This window comes from Pyrgilauda ruficollis, unplaced genomic scaffold (assembly GCF_017590135.1).
Source record: "Pyrgilauda ruficollis isolate IOZ18807 unplaced genomic scaffold, ASM1759013v1 scaffold2, whole genome shotgun sequence".
Classification (NCBI taxonomy): Eukaryota; Metazoa; Chordata; class Aves; order Passeriformes; family Passeridae; genus Pyrgilauda; species Pyrgilauda ruficollis.
In genome coordinates this window covers 22,577,218-22,595,400 of record NW_024519206.1, presented here as the reverse complement: position 1 = coordinate 22,595,400, position 18,183 = coordinate 22,577,218, and the positions used below count along the sequence as shown (strand labels likewise).

Sequence of the window (18,183 nt, the reverse complement as noted above, 5' to 3'; positions counted from 1 at the left end):
ATTTTTTACATTATAGGCAGTTGCTGTAGTAAGTGAGATACCAGGACTGATCTGTTCAGAAAGGTGCATTTGATGGTAAGGGACATGATGTGAACACTTTGTTCTGGTAACTAAACCAAAGCGCAGATTAAAAACTATGTACAAGCCCTAGGAAGACTGTATGGGTCTGTGTCATGTATGTTCACCCCATTCTTATGCTTTTCCTTAGGTACTCTTGCTTCTGGGTATAATCAGAAATAGGATGTTGTATTATGGACCTGTCTGAGTTTCTCCTTTTTGTAAACTACAGAGCAGCTGTGAAGAATCTGTTGTCTGCTCCAGATAATCTTTGAAGGTCAAATGAAATAATGTAGAAACAGCATAGACATTTTAAGACAGACGCCTGAAAAGCCAAATTGTGGCTTAGAACCATTGCTAAACCATTGCTTGGTGTCGCTGCAAAACTACTTTGTCTTTCTATATAAATGCTGGGAAATTAAATATCTTGCTTTGTAGGGACTTTGTCATTCAGCTACACTGGAGTAGGTACTATATATTACACTGCCTGGGGTTAAAAATACCTATTGACCTAGAATGAAGAAGGGTGTCAGTTTATCTTAAAAAAAAACAACCCAAAAGAAAACCCCAAACATCAATTTTACAAATAAAGCAAGCCATTTTTATCCTGCTATTTTAAAAGTCATTTGTTCTTGCACTATAACCTATTTATAAGTTTAAGTGTTCTCAGCACCATGGCAAAGGGAGAAAAGGAGGGAAAAGAGCAATTAGAGGCAAATAGGCTCCCGCTCTGTTCAGGAGATAAGCTATAGATCTGCTGCAGTCATCTGAAATTATATTCAAAGTCTGGAAGAATCCTGTGGCAAAGAGCAGTAACAGAAGGAAAACTGATATCCTAGTGATGTATCTGTTTAGCATCTGTGTTCCTTCTAGGGCTCTCCTAAAGTTTCCATTTCAGACCCAAAAGACTACTTTTACACAAATACAGTTTTATATATATTCATCTATCGAAAGATAAAATAACATTTGCCCTGAGAACTTCAGAAACTGTAAGGTTTTGCAGCTATTGTCAGAACAGTTAATCCAGAGATATCACCCCCCACAAAAAAAAAAAAAAAAGACCAATGAGTAACCTGAAAAACATTGAAAGGCATTAAAATTTACAAAAATACCTATGTGTCTATTGTTATATAAAATCCAAGTATTTTAAGTCAGGTAAGAAAAAGATATGCAACAACTTTTATGTTAAAACCTATGTTTTAATGCCCAAAGAAAAAAGCATTTTCTTTAATTTCAAAAGAGAGTATAAGTGAGAGAAAATCCATCTCACTGTTCAAAAAATTGTGAACTTAAGACTTTCAGGCCAGTAAAGTAATTTCTTGGCATTCTCATCTCTTCATCCCACTGCAAATACATTTTGTTATCTTCCATACACATCATGTTTGCAAAGAGCAAATTTGTGTGTCTTTCTCAGGGAATTGCCTCTAAGAGTTAGAGGCTATCCATAGCACACAAAGTCTGAAAGTTCATTCAGGATTAATCTCTAATAGTTAGGTCTTGCTTCAGTAGAGGGATATCCCTTCATTCTGGAATTTGCCTTCATAGCCGATGCTGGGGCTGGGAGGTTGACCATTGCTGCAGTGTAAACACAGACTGCATAACTGTGCCAAATGCCTCTTGAACTTGACTCCAACAAATACATAGAGCACAGGGTTGAGGCAGCAGTGGGAGAAAGCAATTTTACGGCTGATGTGAAAGGCAAGGTTGGAATCTTTCACATACTGACAAGTAGGTGGTGGAAAAGTGGTCAGGAAGCTGAGGATGTTGTAGGGTGCCCAGCACAGGAAAAAAGCCACCACAATAATGAGGATGAGTCTCACAGTTCTGTGCTTTCTGCGAGATCTTGCTCTAAGCAGGATTATGAGTATCTTGAAGTAACAGAATATGATGACTCCAAAGGAAAACAGGAAGAGTACATTTCTCACATAAATGTCCACCTTTTTCCAATTCCCATCGGCATAATCACAGAACCTGTGGTCTTCCAAGTCTTCTTGCACTGTGGTGTGAATCACCTCAGGAACCACAATTAAGATGCTAACAGTCCAAACAGCCAAGGACACCAGAACACCACAGCACTGCGTCTGGGATCTCAGAGTTGAAAGGGGGTTCACTACAAACAAGTACCTCAGGATAGTCATGAGAGTCAAAAAGAAAACACCGCTGTAGTAGCCAATGGAGAAAATAGCATTTGATGCTTTGCAAAGGAACTCACCAAAAATCCATCCAAAGGACTGGTCCACTACCCAAAAAGGCAGCATGCAGGAGAAGACTAAATCAGAGATACAGAGATTCATGATGAAGATGTTTGTTAAAGATGTAAGGTTTTCATATTTCAATAGGATCCATAACACCAAAGTGTTTCCTAGCAGACTGAGGAAAAATACCAGAATGTAGAGGACAGCAGTGAGATAGATGTTAAATGTGAAATAGTCACCCATTTCACAGACGTTGGTTTCATGAGGGTATTCATATGAGGAATTATCATCTAAATAGTAGTCTTCATCCATTTTTCTGGCAAATCTTGTGCTGTTCTCCAGCAGCTACTTCAAAGGACTGCAAAAAATCAAGTGAAATCTTTTGTGAAAATCAACTCAATAACTAAACTCCCACTGTGGAGGCTTCTGTTTTAAGACAGAAAAAGCAGCAGTGAAACTAGTAATTTGGGGAGACAAAGGACTCATTTCTTCTTATGACTAGAACATGAACAGGTAGATACCAAAGAACTCAAATACATAAGTCAGAAATTCAGTTTGTGAACCAAAATGTTTGGTGACAACTTTCAATTACTGAATTTCTACTATATGAATGTGCATTGTTTTTTTGATGTAAATGTCTCAGGTGCCAAGACTTTCAAATATGCTAGTGTTTTTTCAGTTTTCTGGAGTGGTATCCAACTCCTAAGCACTTCACTGTATAGATGATTCTTGGTCACTGAAGTTCTGCAGTGCATAAACTTAAAAAGCTGATCTGTACCAGTAGCAAAAACTGTAAGCACTAAGAGCAGGAAAAGTCAGGTTTCTTACAGATTTTTATCTTGAGGTTTGTTGATATCTAAACATCTCGAAGCTGTGGCAGAAGCACCATCATGCTGGGTGCTCTGTGCACCTCTGTGGCCTGATGATTCTCAGGGATGCAGAGATCACATCACAGTACTTTTCTGATAGTGCTGCCTCTCCATCTGTATGCAGGCAGGAATTTATTCCCAGGTGGATGGTGAGTTGAAACTGGCCAACAGGATCAAAAGTTAGTGGGAAGGTGGCATACAATTAAGTCAGAGTAGCCTAATTTCTTTATGAAAATTAGCTTAAAAATAGGCACAGAAAAATCAGTAATGCCTTTGACCAATGGTTTAAAGTCTAAATTCACTTTATCCTAGAAGAAGGCTTATCTGTAATACCATGTTTTGATCTTGCTTTGACTGAAGCCAGTGAGAGACCTGCCACCAAGTTCCTTCAAAGTACAAAGAAACCCCACAGCTCAGGCCAAAATTGTGCTGGTGACATTTTCCTTTTTTAATTAGTGAAGGAAGATTCTGTCTTCTATAGCCAGACAAAGACATGCTGCCTTTGGAGGACAGGAGAGCTATGTCTACACTAGGAAAGCATGTCAGGGAGCACTCCTGGCTGCCAGAATTTAACGCCATCCATGGGAGTAAGTGGTTCAGGTCAGCCAGAACATGACACAGGCAGCACAGGACAGGGACCATCTATCCAGTGTGTTATGATCAGCAAGTTTTGGAGGCAAGGGATGTGTAGGATTCAGTACTGTGACAGCAAGTGGCCCTGGAACATTTACCACCAGAGTCACAGCTCTAACTGGAAAGATATTTGTAGCCCTCAGTTTGTACAATGCTTAAATTTTCAGCCATGCAGGGTAAGTCCTTGCAAAGGCAGTAGCTTTTACATGATAGTACAGACAACACTTCAGCAATGAATAGTTTAGATTGAGGTCCTGACCATCGTTGTGTCCTATTTTAGCTCAGGCTAGGGTATGCTGCTCCTAAGCAGTTCCTTCCTTCCTAAGGAAGCAGAGAAGCCTCTTTGTGAATAATCAAGGTTCTCCGGAGATGAGAGGACAGTCCTAACCTGTGTCTTCACCACTTACTCTCTCCTTTCATGCTGACCACTCGGTGACAGCAAGTCCCATGGCAGGTCTGCCCACAGGCCAGGAGCTTTACAGCCAGCAGGACTGCTCTTGGGCTGCTCCTGATCTCTGCCACAATTGCTGCTGGCCTCTGATACAGGAACCTTCTCACAAAGATCTCAGCCCTGATCGCTGCCTCTGCCTGGGAAGTGTTCTGACCTGCACATGCCCTGTCCCTCATCACATCATGCCATTCTGCTCTTCACATCTTTGCTGCAGGGTAGGCAGTGGTTAGAGAGCAGGTATCTGCTGGGGAGCTTTGCTCACCCTCCTGCTTGCTGTCAGGAGCTAAGCAATACTTGCAAGGCAGAAAGCACCATTTTACAAAGGTGTTTTGAGATTACATCAGATAACAGTTAACTGCCAAAATAAAGAAGTGTACCAACACATCTATTTTCTTCACAGTTCAAATGATAGGAGATGGTAAATAGTTTCTATTTTTCTCCATCTTCCCCAAGGACACTGATGCTGAGTGTGCAGGCACTTGATTCATGCTGGCAGACAGCTGTGATTGGAAGCCCTGTTAGTAACTTGCTATTTCCGTCTCCAAATTCCCTTATGCCATGGCATCTTACCCACCTGACCCAAAAGGTCTTGCACTTTGGGAGGAGCCAGAGGAATGCTTGGTTACATGAGAACAGGTGTCCTCTCTGTGATTTTGTGTCCAGCATTTCCAGAGAATTTAGGAAAATGCTTCTGTGAGGTAGCTTGTTCCTGGTTGATTTTTAATGCTGCAAAGTTAGCTCTTGGATAATGCCACATTTCACAAAACAAGTTCATTCATCTTATGCCATCTTACCTGGTGCAGGCTCCATGGAATTGCAGATGGAGGCTCCAGCCTACAAAGCATCAGACCTTGTGGATGGTTGAGCACGATTATATGTTCTGATATTATGTTTCTACCAGCTGAGAAAGCCCTCCATCAGGTCAGTGATGGTAAAGAGAACCTTGCAGGAACCTAAGGCACTTAGATATTTTTCTTTTTATCTCAAAACCCCTTAAATCAAAACCTGTATTTTTGTTCTACTGTATTTTATCTTCCCCATTTCAACTCTACAAGTAAGAAAAGCTGTGTATGGATTTTCAGTTAAGATATATGCAAAGGAGATAAAAAATTATGTGATTGCATCAACAGGTAAAAAATATGTCAGTGTCACACAAGAAAACAAATCATGCAACAGTTTTCAATGTATATATAATGGCACAAGTGAGAGCAGAAGTTGGTTGAAAGATGGAAATTACCTTAATTTCAGTTGTCAGGACAAATAGTAATAGAGAAACACATCATACAGTTTATAGTCATTCCTGCCCTTCTGAAGAGCACTCAGCAAAGCATTCAACATTCATTTCACTTTTGTCCAGAAATCTGCTTCTCCAGAAGCCTTCATTTTCTAGCAGGGCTGTGCTTTGTCTTGGAGCATCATATTAAAAATTCTAATACAGAAATGGGGAAATGATACTATGAGTGACATCCAGTTCAATTTTCTTTTTCTCTGAAAATTCAGTTTGACTTCTGTCAGATGAAGTTACATATTATTCATCAGTTTATTTCATTTTCAAACTGAGCATTTGAATGAGTGGCAGGGAGGAGTTGTCTGCTCACTTTGCAGTCAGTGGAGGGAGAGAGAGCCACTGGCAGGAGCCACATCAGCCCCCACTCTGTACTCTACCAGTCTCCTCCCCAGGCAGAGGCAGCTGAGACAGACCCCTTTAAGAAGATTCCTGGCATTTACACGACAAGCTGAGGTTAATCTCATCTTAACTGGAAAAGTCAAGGGGAGTGCAGTAGAGAGAAGCCCCCTACCATAAGGCATGCACTGATGGAATTTTTTTATTCACTTTATTCAAAAAGCCTCTGGACTTCACAGCTGGTTCTCCATGTTTCTCAGGGGGAAAAAAATGAAAAAAAATCAGATGTTTTTGCAGACTGGTTCACAAAGGCAACAAGCATTGACACATAAAATAATTTTCTGTTCCCCTAAACTAAATTTATCTGGTAGCTGCTTCCCTAGCCAATCTCTTGTTCCAGACTGAGATAAGAAGAAAAAAATCCCAAATGTGACCTTTTCTGGCAAGAAAAGTCTTTAGTTTTTCAAATAGGTTTATGGAGCAGGCATTTAATTTAAGGAAATTAAAACACAATAAATAACATTTCTCCTTCCCTAACTATGACTGGTATCTGTGTCTTGGAGCACAGCCTCGGAGTCACATGTAGGAGATGGACAGGAAAGTCCTGGAAGTCATGACTGGCAGGTAGACTTGGTCCAAAACACAAGAGTACCCCGGACAATGTGGTCTGTGCTGGTAGATGAACTTTTTGTCTGCCTTAGAGGAAATTTGCACATGGTAACAAACTCTTCCAGGACATGGATAAAGCAAAAGGTCAAGGTAAAATGAAAAGTCAGTAGGAATTCCCTTGTCCAATTCAGTTTTGCAAAGCCTCAAGAAATCCATCTCATCAAGGAATCTCTTACCCAACTTTTAAGGCAAAACGTTCTGTTGGGTAGGGATCATTTTCTGAGACCAATGCTCCCACTTTTGCCCTATGGGTTTCACAAGACAGGTACAACACTCACAGTGAGCCCAGAATTTTGGTGGCCTCCTATTCCCCGTGAGCTCTGCCTCTCAGTCCTGACCATCAGCCCTGTGATAACAACAATCCATGGAAGCAGAAACATCCCAAATGAGGACTCTGGAACCCATCCTGAAAAACACACTTGAGTTCAAATTTCCATAATAAGTTGGCAGCCCACAGCTTGGACAGGTGCAGCCTTTGCTGGGTTAAGAACTGGCTGGATGGCCGAGCCCAGAGAGTCACGGTGAATGGTGCCACATCCAGCCACTAGTGGTGTCCCCCAGGGAGCCGTGCTGGACCCAGTGCTATTTAATATCTTTATTCATGATCTGGGTGAGGGGATTCAGTCCACTATTAGCAAATTTGTTTTATTGTGCTAAGGCTGGTCAGAAAGGACGTGGTGCTGGCAGCTGGGCAGCAGCTGGGCAGCAGCTGTCCAACAGAGCACAGGCAGGAGCAACCTTGGCCAAAGAGGTTTGTGTGGAAGTGGCGGTGGTTGGTATCCTGCCTGTGGTTTCCTGCAACAGGCTTTGTGTCAGCAGGATTGTAGCTCTGGGTATTCTCTATTGTCCCCTAGGGCAAGGGCAAGGAGAAATCCAGCCCCTTATTTTTTGTGGGATGGTGCAAAGGAGAGCACCTCTCCCTGCTTGCAGCCAGGCAAGGTTTGGCTATGGTTATCCTGGTAGTTCATGCAGGGATGGGATGAGTAAGCAGCTCTGCAGGATGATAACAAGTAGTCCTTTTGGTAATAGTTGGCTGTGAGGAAACAGAAAACAAGAGCTTTTTGGGTTTTTTTGAGTGGAGAAATTGTCGATTTGTTTCTACAGTGTAGACGAGTGCAAGTTTAAATGCACTTCTTGCAAGCAAAGAGCGTGTATTGATCTCTGTGTCTGACATGTAATTCTGATTTTTCTTAATAGCAGCACTCCTGCCAGGCCCAGAACACCAGCCCATTTCTCTTTGCCAGGCAGCAGTGACATGGGATATCACTTTCCCATCTGCTCCATAGAGAACATAAATGCTCCATTATTTGCCCATGAAAAAGAGCATCACTTTGTTTCTTAGTAGCTGTGTTTTTTGGCCGTTGAAACCAAGCAAAACCACTTCTTATTTTTCTTGCTAAAGCAGAACATATCTGCAGGTTTCTGCTGCCAGCAAAATGTTGACCCCTCCCTGTCTCTGTGTGCAGATGTACACATACCCTCCTGACAATATACTGGAAGATGGGGCTGTCCCTGAGAGATCTTACCAGCCACTGCACTATATTTAAATAGCAATCTTAGACCTGAATAAGGACTCTGTTAAGTAAAATGTGTGTAAAGAAGCTGATTCTATTCCCTCAGAGGTTCTTATAGACAAAAAACAAAGATGATTATTAAGACAAAGGAGCACATCACAGTTTTGGGAGAAATAACCTCATGTCTTTCTCTAAAGCTTAGCAAAATTCAAGCCTCTACACAAAGTTTATGAACTCATTTTTATGCCTCAGAGACCACATGAACAGCAGGGTTGTATTTTTCCACAAAATTCCATTCTACTGGTGTATTTAATCTATATTACCGCTTTTTTTTTTTTTTTTTTCCCCAAGAGGATTATAAGCCATATGTCTAAAGAATTTGTGTACAACATTTTGGGTGGTATTTCCAGTCTTCCTGCTGGGCCCAGTGCTGCAGGAATGATGCTGAAACAGATGGAAACTCTGCTGACAGCCATTGATGTGACCAGTATGCCCTGCTCCTGATGCTCCTGACTGCAGGCTTAGGATATGGTCTGGGGAGAGATGATGGGGGGGCAGCCTCAGTATCTGTGCGTGCAGGCAGAGGGAGGTGTGTTTTCTGGGGAGATGGATGAGCAGTGTTGCTGCAAGGAGCCCAGCTTTGTCACAGAGTCTGTCCTTGTCCCTGGCAGTGCGGGCACAACCTGTTTTTGTTGAGTATTAAATGGGCTCACTCATATCACACCATTCCAAGTCATGAAGCCATTCTGATGCTGAAGTCCCAGGGACTTGCAAGGCTTTAGCCAAATGGAGAAAGAAAAGAGAGGAAATCCTACCCACTGAGTCATGCTTGCACAAAGTGAAAGGCTGGGCGTAGTGTAAGGAAGCAAACAATACAGAATCATAGAATGTTAAGGGGTAGGAAGGGACCTTAAAGATCATCTAGTCCCAACCCTTCTGCCTCAGGCAGGGACACTTCCCACTAGACCAGGTTGCTCAATGCCCCATCCAACCTGGCTTTGAACATTGCCAGGATTGGGGCATCCACAACATCCCTGGGCAACCTGTGCCAGAGTCTCATCCCTCTCAGAGTAAAAATTTTCTTCCCAATATCTAACCTAAATTTCCCCTCTTTCAATCTGTCTCCATTGTACTCCCTCTCCCATCACTGCAGTTCCCGATGAAGAGTCCCTCTCTGGTTTCCCTGTAGGCCCCCAGCAGATACTGAAAGGCTGCTATGAGGTCTCCACACAACCTTCTTTTCTCCAGGCTGAACAGCCCCAACTTTCTCAGCCTGTCTTCCTGAAACAGGTACTCCAGTCTCCTTATCAATTTTGTGGCCTCATCTGGACTTGTTCCAACATTTCCATGTCCTTCTTTTGTCAGGGACACAAGAACTGTACTCAGCACGCCAGGTGGGGCATCACAAGAGCAGAGCAGAGGAAGAGAATCACCTTTTTTGACCTGCTGGCCACACTCCTTTTGATGCAGCCCAGGATTCATTTGGCTTTCTGGGCTGTGAGTACACACTGTTGGCTCATGTTGAGTTTTTCATCAGCCATCACAGAACTGTATATGTCACTGCTGTCTTCTCAGCGCTTTCTAATAATTTTTTTTTTTTTTTTGCTTTCCCTTCATCACATCTCTTACGCTTTGCAGAACATCAGAGAGTTTGATCTTGCCTTATTCACCCCACTTTTACTCACTGGCATCAGCTACTCCCTGCCCTGATCCTGGATGGCTCCTTGACATGCAAACCCAGCTGTATGCTTCCACTGCTCCCAAAGGGCTGCCCTGACCGGGCTGGGAGCCCTTGCACGCTCCCCCAGTGTGGAACTCAGCTGAGGCAGCCTTTTCATGTGGATGCAAAAGCAAGACTGAAGAACAAAGGGCTGCAGCCAGGTCAATGTATGAAGCATCTCTGTATCCCCCTCTCCTCTGGCTGTATGTTGGTCCCTCCTCTGATGGTGTGAATTGCTACCTGATCTCTTAAATGGACATGCTGCATGAAGAATAAATTAAGATACTCATGAAAAATAAAACCTGATTTACAAGCAGCCTCCTGTTGCCAGAGAGGTAATGTGTCTCAACATGAGGCAAGTGACAGTATGACACTTGCTTATAACTAGGAAAAATTTGTTGGCTGCTCTGTAATCCCTACTTTTTCTCAGAATGGCAGCTGCTCTGTGTTCTGACAGAAGTTTGGATGTGGCAATCTTTGACACAGATCTCTTTGACACTGCAGACCTGAAGTGCTGCCACTGCCATGGAGGTACAGAATGTCTGAGCCCACCTTGCTGCTGTTCTGCTGCCCCCTTTGCTGCCACCCATCTAGTTACTTGGCTCCCAAAATTGCCACTCTGCATTGCAGCCTGTGAAGAGGGTGATGCTAGAAAACCAGATGAAACAATAAAGGAAGACAAAAGAAACCACTCTGCTCACCACTGACCACTCATTTCCTGTGAGTTTTTGAGAAGATTATATACAGATTGCCTATATATATATATATATATATATGTTCTCTTTGCCCCTGGTGGCCATCTACTTCTGCAGCATCTACTTCTGGAGAGAACCAAAGGCTGGGGTGTTCTTTGGGTTAAATTTAGAGTCAGAGAAAAGAGGTGTAGGATGCAGGGTGGTCAGAAACATAACAGCTTAAAAAAAAAAATAAAATTGCAAGGCAGAAGTGAAAATTGCAAGGGAGAATGGCCTGAGGCTTTATTGGGTTGATAACCTGATGGCATCACAAATGGTGGTTGGGAAGTAGCTCAGTGAGGGGATGGCTCAGTCAGACTTTGGGAAAACAGAACTGACTGGGGAAAACAAAGCTTTTCATAATTAAAATTACATTTTCTACAGAAGACAGAGTTGGGAGGAATTTCCTTGTGCAAGGATATTTCCAGAGCACAGCCAGTTTCCCAACACTCTTTGTCTGATGAGTCAAAGCAAAATAAATCACATTTGATAAAACAACCCCAAAACACAGTACATTCAGAGCACTGTTTACGTTAACAGTGAGGCAATTAATAGCTTGCACCAGAAACAATTGACCACAACCGAGAACATTCCTGTCCTGTTTTAGTCCCTACTTCCCCAAACCCCAGCACTTCCTCCTGATGTGCCATGCCTGCTCACAGACTAGAGGCACAGCCCAGGCACGGTGCATCTCTTCAAATGTCTTCCCCCAGCTCCCCCAGAACAACTGCAGCTGCAAAGATTTCTCAAGCTGACCCTACAGTGACTGCAGCTCAGACAGCCCTGGACTGCATTTGGTCTGTGCCACCAGGTGAAATCCATCTCCTGGCAGACAGTCAGTGCATGCTTTCCTCTCAACAGGCTTTTCAGAGAAATCCTTTCATTTGGCGACCCCTGTGAGCACAGCTGTTCTTTTCAAAGGTTTGGGCTGAAATACCGCTGGCTGAAATATTCAGTCTGAGCTCAGAAATTCTTAAGATCCTGCTAGACCTGGCTTGGTCTCACACTCCCACATCTTTTTCTCTAGCATTTTGCTCATTTGTTTATATTGAAGATTCACTGTTGTCACAAGAGGAATGTCAAAGTGCTTTACCACTTTACTGAAGACATCTGCACACTCCCATCTGCCACGCCGTGCTGCTTGTACACACATATTTCAGCACCACAGTATGAGCAAGCAGGTGGCCAGCAGCAGCAAGTCCACCCACAAAAGGGGCTCTTTAGCAGAAAGTCAACTTTAGCCCACATTCCCCAGCAGGGGATAACATCAGGGGCTCTGTGTGTCAAGCATTGGTGAACCGAGACAAAATCTTAATATTCCAGTTCCTGAGCCATTTCATAACATCTCCGGCCATCTGTCCTTTGGCAAGATCTTGTGGTGAGTGCAGTGAGGTAAATAATGCTTTATGCAACAAGGGTTGGCATGCTCTTCCCAAAACTGTTCCCCAGCTCCTAGATTGCCCTACACTTACCCCAAGATGGCTCCAGTCACTCAGGCCACCTGTCCTCTTTAATCCACCTGGCAGAGGCATATTCTTCTTCTTTAGTGATATTATGCTCAACCACTGTTGTGTCTTTCAAGGAAAATCAAGTTTGTGAGCTGGGAATTGTGGGCAGCTCCTTCCCACAAATTAAAGGGGAAAACCAAAAGGCAAGAAGCTGAAGGTTGTAATGTTATTAGGAGCTGCTAGCAAGAGTCTCCAGGACTGCATTAAGGTGAAATAATCTAGAAAAATGGTCTCCTTGGACACTTTCCCTTTTCAAATTATTCCTTACTTAAAACAGAATTTAAATACATTTGTGGATGATAAGGAAATTCAGGCTAGTTAACCATGGATCACATGAAGAATCCACACAGGACATAGAATTAACAAACACATTTCCTTCTTCAAAACTGGGATGTGATCCCACCTATCGCTTCCTAGTCCAAAGAAGCAGCTCCATGGTGTCTCAGCACAAGGGAGCATATGACTTTCAAGTTTCCCTGCAAAGGCTTTAAGACTCAGAGACAAAAGTCTTGAATTGTGCTACATATTTTAGCCACCATCCCAAGTGACCAGAGCTACTTCTGTACATGTCAGTACCTCTTCTCCAGCAGCTGAGCTGACTGAGCTGCAAAGAGCAGACCTTCAGCCCTGATCTTCCAGCAGGCCCTTGCGGGGCTGTGCAGTGCAGTGGAATCAAGCATGCATTTGTTAAACCACCTGGTGTGATGACTGAGGCTGCTTCTTCACGGGGGAAGAGGCAGCCAAGCACAAAGGATGTGGGTAATGCAAAGCACTTGGTCCTGGGGGTCTGCAGCAGCCTGTCTGTCTTGGAAGGTGCAGCCAAAGCACTGTGTAGTCATGGCTGTGTGAAATACAGCAAGCAGATTTTGTGAACTGCTCCTGAGCTTTGTGTCAGTTCTTGTGTAACTCTGCCCTAACCAGGGTCAGGACCCAGCACCAACAAACTCCTTGTTCGGCTCTAAAGGCCAGAGATCACTGGAAGTATATCCCAGCTCTAAATGTACATTCCCATCACAACCAAAATTGAAATCTGCATTATTTCAGAGTAATGTCTGTGTTTTGTTCCTTTTTGTCACAAACTACCTCTTCTTTTCCTGAAAAAAAATGCAATTCTCCCCTACTTTGGAATTTCCCACAGCACCAAAAAGGCCAACTTCTGCTGAGCCCTACTCAAGATGCTGCCACTAATGGTGTATAAAATTGTCAGTAGCACTCTGTGGTTGATGTGAGCAAAGTGAGGTTTGCAGAAGGAGGTTCTTGACACAGAAAGAAAAACCAAGATGCTTGGAGAGCTTGTCTGCTGGTAGAGGAGCCTCAGCGAGTCTTTCCCGTTCATGTTTTCTTCTATGATTGAGATATGAAATATCTCAGCTTCATGCACCCATTGTTGCTTTCCCCACCAATATCTCTTGTTCCAAGCAAAAGATGCAACCTGTTGCTGCAGGTAAAGTCTGGCTGACTCAGCTATTAGGAAGAAATTCTTCACTATGGGGATGTTGAGGCACTGAAACAGGTTGGCCAGAGAAGCTATGGATGCCCCATCCCCAGCAGTGTTCAAGGCCAGGCTGGATGAGGCTGTGAGCAGCTTGGTCTGGTGGGAGGTATCCCTGTCCTTGTCCATGGCAGGGGGGTTGGAACTAGATGGTCTTTTCACCTCAAACCATTCTATGATTCTATGACTCCAGGTTTAACACAGCTCCCTAGAGCACATGCACATCGTGGGAGGCACCCTAAGAACAAGAATGATTCTGGGGATGTCAGCTTTTGTAGCCATCCTGCTTGGCAGCAGCCCACCCTGCTCATGCCCTTCAGCAGCAGCACTGTGCTTCTCTATCCAGGTTAAGGGTGTGTGTCTGTTTAAGTTTGACTGCATATTTCTAGATATTACTGGGGTTTTTAGATGAAGCTGTAGAGATTTGTCTGGTTTTTGCATTAGGACCGGCAGATTTGGTGCATTGTTCCTGCAGTGACTGCAGAGGGAAGCAGGCTGCAGGCTGTGTGCATCGGCCATGGTTAGCCATAGGTGGCACGCTTGAACAGGGCAACCCCCGCCTTCCCTCTGCAGTCTGAGATCCCAGGTAAGGGACCTGACAGACACAGCTCTCCTCCAGAGGATGGATTAGATGAACACCTGCTCTTCAGCAGGCAGATACCCCCACACCTACATCAGCTGCTGATAAGCAGAGCTGCTGGGAAGCCAGATTTGATGAGGTGTTGCGTGTGGCTGCAGGTGACTCCAGGTCACTTGTGCTGTTTGCAGGGCGCTTGGAGTGCTGGTGGTGTGCTGTCCATCAATGCTGTTAGGACAAGTTCTTTGTTTAGTCTCCCTTTCCACTCCCCGACTCCCCTCAGTCACTCTCGGTGAGCCTCTGCAGGACTTCAGCTCCCATCCAGTCTGGAATTCCAGACTGGAGCAGCAGCCTGGAGCTGGCTGTCTTATTGCTGCCTTACCTTCTCCCTCCCTGCTGCCTTCAAACCACCTGGCTGAGATGTTTCTGGGACCTGTGGTTTTCACCAGATGACCAAGTCTCTTCTGGAAAGCACATGAGTGGCTCTAAGCACTGCATGTATATGGATGGGTAATTTATAGTTCAGTTTATGAAGCCAGACTGAAGCCTTGTCAGCAATAGTGTATTTTCAGATATACTGGGAATGAAAATATTTGAGGTTTGCTCTTAGAGAAAAAGTAAGAAAAACACCCATGTGTTTGGGACCAAATATTTCATGAGGGGCAGCAGAAGGGCATTCTAATTACCCAGAGGTTTTCTTATTTCTAAAAGTGCAAGCAGCATTTTCAAGAAAAACCACAAGAGCAGAACATGTAGAAGGGCAAGCCTTGCATTTAGAAGATGAAGTCTTGGATGCCAACTTTGCACAACGCTTTTATTTTCCAGCTGAAGCTGTTCACTAAATGCCCCCCACTTCCCAACGGCTGCTGGAAACGACTCAGGCGTGCACAGGGCTTCCAGGGCACAGCTGTGGCTGAGCAGTGGCAGATGCTGCTGACTCAGGCTGGGCTCTGCCCCATCGCCTCCGCCTGCCCAGGCTGGACTGGCACCTCTCCAGGGCAGGGACCCCTTCTTAGAGCAGGTTGAGACCACCCTGACCCCATGGGAGGTGCCCTCGCTCCAGCATCCAGGCCATGCATCCTTGAGCCTCACTGTCCTGGTCCCCAGCTTGCCCCCGGGCAAGAAGAATGACAAATTGTTTCTAGAAGCTTCACAGTGTTTCCAAAGAGAAGGAGTCTCAAATGAGAGGCACCATATACTGAAGTGTGATGGGCAAAAATGCTGTGGTTTTGCTTGAATTTTAAATAAGAATATGGAATGTTTTTTCATCACAGCTCCCCCACCAACAGCCACTTTCACACATCATCTGATAAAAATCCCATCATGTCATAACATGGTAAATAGGTTTCAATGTTCCCTTTCTCAAAGATACCCTCATACTTTGTCCTATCTTGGCTTCAACCTGTGTGTATCCACGTTGCTGATTAACACTAAAGTTCTTAAAATACTCTTAAATTTTTCTTATAACAACAACAAAAAAAATTATTCTTAAGACACTCTTTAAAATTATTAAACATATTCTTAAATTATTCTTTAAAATGTTCTTAAACAGCTCCAGAAGGCAGGTGATTGATAGAAACATGCAGAAAACAGCAGAAAGACACAAAAGGAATATATCAGAACTGCAGTCATTAAGGCTTTTTCTCCCATGTAAGGACAGTCCCTTGGCTTCAGTGGTACTTCCAAGATAACAAGTAAATGACTGTGCTACAGTCACATGGAGTGCAGCTGGAGAAGAGATTAGACAAATTGATTAAAAACTTGATGTGAACTTCTAGTTACCTCTAGTGGCAGATCTGAATTTGTAATGCAGACAAAACACTGTTTGAAATTAAGGTATTTTTGTTTCAACCCTTCATCTAGGATTTTATAAGTCTGTCCCTGGAGGTGTCTGAGCAACAGAGTATAACTGTGTTCTTTTTATGCTGAAAGAGCAATGTCTATCCTTTTTTTAATGATGGAAGAGGAAAAGTGAAAAAATTTGCACTCTGGCTTGTATAGCCTTGTCATATGTAAAAGAAATTTGGAAATGTAAATATGGGCAAAAAAGATGAGGAAACACTGCCTGTGTCACTGCAAACGACAGATTTGACTGTTCTGGTTTTTCTGAAGTGCTCTGCAGCTTAGTGTGGAGATGATCTGATACCTGGCAAATGAAATATGACTAATTGTGGAAGTGGTTTACCTGAGAGTAGATTGATTTATTTAATATCTTTCTACCTCAAATGGCAAAGGAACATTTGAAGAAAACATGTTTGTTAAAGTTATGAGTTTATTTCCACTTCAGAGCTGAGGAAAGCATTGACCCTAGGGAGTCAGGGACCTCTCCTACTAAAACCAGAATTCTCAATCCCAGTATAGCTGAGGCAGAGAGTGAGCAAGCTTGAAAAACTCCTTAAAATGGCAGCAGGTTTACATCTTCTGCTACAATGAGCCAGCCAAAAATAAAGCCAAAACCAAAGTTTCCTGAAGAAAACACCACCAAAACAGCTTCTGCAGCACTCCAAAGACTTGTCTTGGCCAGCCCTAGGGCAGGTTTTGCATCCCCTGGTGAGATGAAATATATGCTCACACCTCTGATGCAGCTGTGCAAAAGTCAGGTGGCACAGCTTAAACAGGTTTAAAGGAAAGTGAGTTTAAAACTAGTGCCTACTTTTGCCAGCAATGACTGAGCACCCCATTTTGTTGCTTTAGCACAGGGAAGGAGGCACTTGAACTGCTGGGAAAAGTTAGGAAGCTTTGCTTGACCATGCACAAAATTGATGTTCATGAGCTGATCTAGCTAAAGCACTACAAAACCATGCAAATGAGATCTCAGTTTAAGTCTAGCTATATCTATTTATGTATTTTTGTACCAGCTTCATGCCTTTCTCGCATCAAAGCAAGTGAAATTAACATAAGCCACATTTTGGTCAGCCTCAGTATAACCTTTTGAATGCAGGTTTCTCTAAAACCTGCTTTTAAACTGTCTTGAAGACAAAGCAACATACTCATCTTTTCTAGAAACGTAGTCAAAGCATCACCACATGTTCCTGGAGCAGGCACTGGTACATTTTTGTTTACTTTCTACACTTTTGCCAAAGTCAGTATGAAACACCTCTGGAGCACCTCAGCCAGTGCTTTGTGCTGTAGCCCTGCTGTGGTCAGTGGAACTGCACTTGTGGGACTAAATTTGGCCCTGTGGGTCACTGTCCTGCTGAGCTGCATTGGGAAAAAGGAAAAATGAAAAGGGGGGAGAAATCGAGAAATATGCAAAGGTGAACTGGCATTCTGTTGTTGGAATTGGAACCATCATAATGATTAAAAATATTTATTCTTAATTTTACTCTTGAAAAATTAAAACCAGGCAGGGAAAATCTAGGCAGGAGCAATCTGGACCTTCATGCATCTTCTTCCTGTTCCCAGTGCTCCTCTTGCAATTTTAGCTCTGGCCCTCTTTTTCCCGCAAGTTGTTTTGCAACCTCTGCTCCTTGTTGCACTGTGTGCCACAACACAAACAGCCCCATGATGACAATCAGGGTCTAATGCATGATGGTGAACAGTCAGGATATTTAAATAGGGCGGGTTTTGGAGTCAGGACCTCAGTCCAGTAGCTGGTTCTCAATCCAGTTGCATTACCTCAGAAAACTATTTCTGTTAGCTCTCTGGAAAACTCTCCAAAACAATATTTGCTGTAGCTGACCCAGGTTGTCCCATCTTTTCCTTCTTTAGTTAATTTGGACCACCAGAATCATTGCTGGACCCCCCATATCCTGTTGTATTTTGGGGCTGTGACTGGATCCTGATAGAGGTATGAGCTGAAACTGTCCCCAGATGGCAAAACTCCTGTAAAGATTTCCCTATTCCTCTCTTCCTGAGACACCTCAGCTTATTTTTTCCCTTTTTATTTTGAGAAAACAGCATATCTTAAGGGTGTCAAAAACAACACTGCAGAATGAACAGTTGAGAGTGAGGTACAAGGCTGGAAGACAAAGATCTTGGTCTAAGGTAGATGGAGGGGGTGTGGGTGCTTACAGGATTGTCTGCACCCTTGGTTACTCATGACTGGCTCAGGTTCCCTGTCCTTGGATGAGCAGGTCTGATCTTCACAGTACTTGGCCCACAAAGCTTTGTGTTTTGGTGGTTTTGCCCTGTTTTCTG

At 43.6% G+C, this 18,183-nt stretch overlaps 2 protein-coding genes across 9 annotated transcripts in view; one reads left to right on the top strand and one right to left on the bottom strand.

Annotated features, from left to right (window-relative positions):
- LOC121352920 (C-C chemokine receptor type 8-like) overlaps positions 1 to 18,183 on the top strand; it is a 41,408-nt gene that overhangs the window by 4,370 nt on the left and 18,855 nt on the right. For 2 of the 8 annotated variants that reach the window (XM_041466316.1, XM_041466315.1), the window contains exon 2: positions 5,009 to 5,136. The exons of 1 other annotated variant lie outside the window; for it this stretch is intronic. The gene's annotated coding sequence lies outside the window, so the exon portion shown is untranslated. Of the gene's footprint in view, positions 1 to 5,008; positions 5,137 to 9,377; positions 9,510 to 9,650; positions 10,397 to 17,812; positions 17,834 to 18,183 lie in introns of those variants that run through there. 5 more of the 8 variants (XR_005955010.1, XR_005955009.1, XR_005955011.1 and 2 more) reach the window with 5 other exon arrangements.
- On the bottom strand, positions 1,560 to 2,564 carry XCR1 (X-C motif chemokine receptor 1). Its single transcript, XM_041466320.1, has one exon. The coding sequence runs from the start codon at positions 2,562 to 2,564 to the stop codon at positions 1,560 to 1,562; it is 1,005 nt and encodes a 334-aa protein (XP_041322254.1).

Excerpts from the sequence above, each read along its gene's own strand:
- XCR1 (XM_041466320.1), bottom strand. The coding sequence starts at position 2,564 with ATGGATGAAGACTACTATTTAGATGATAATTCCTCATATGAATACCCT.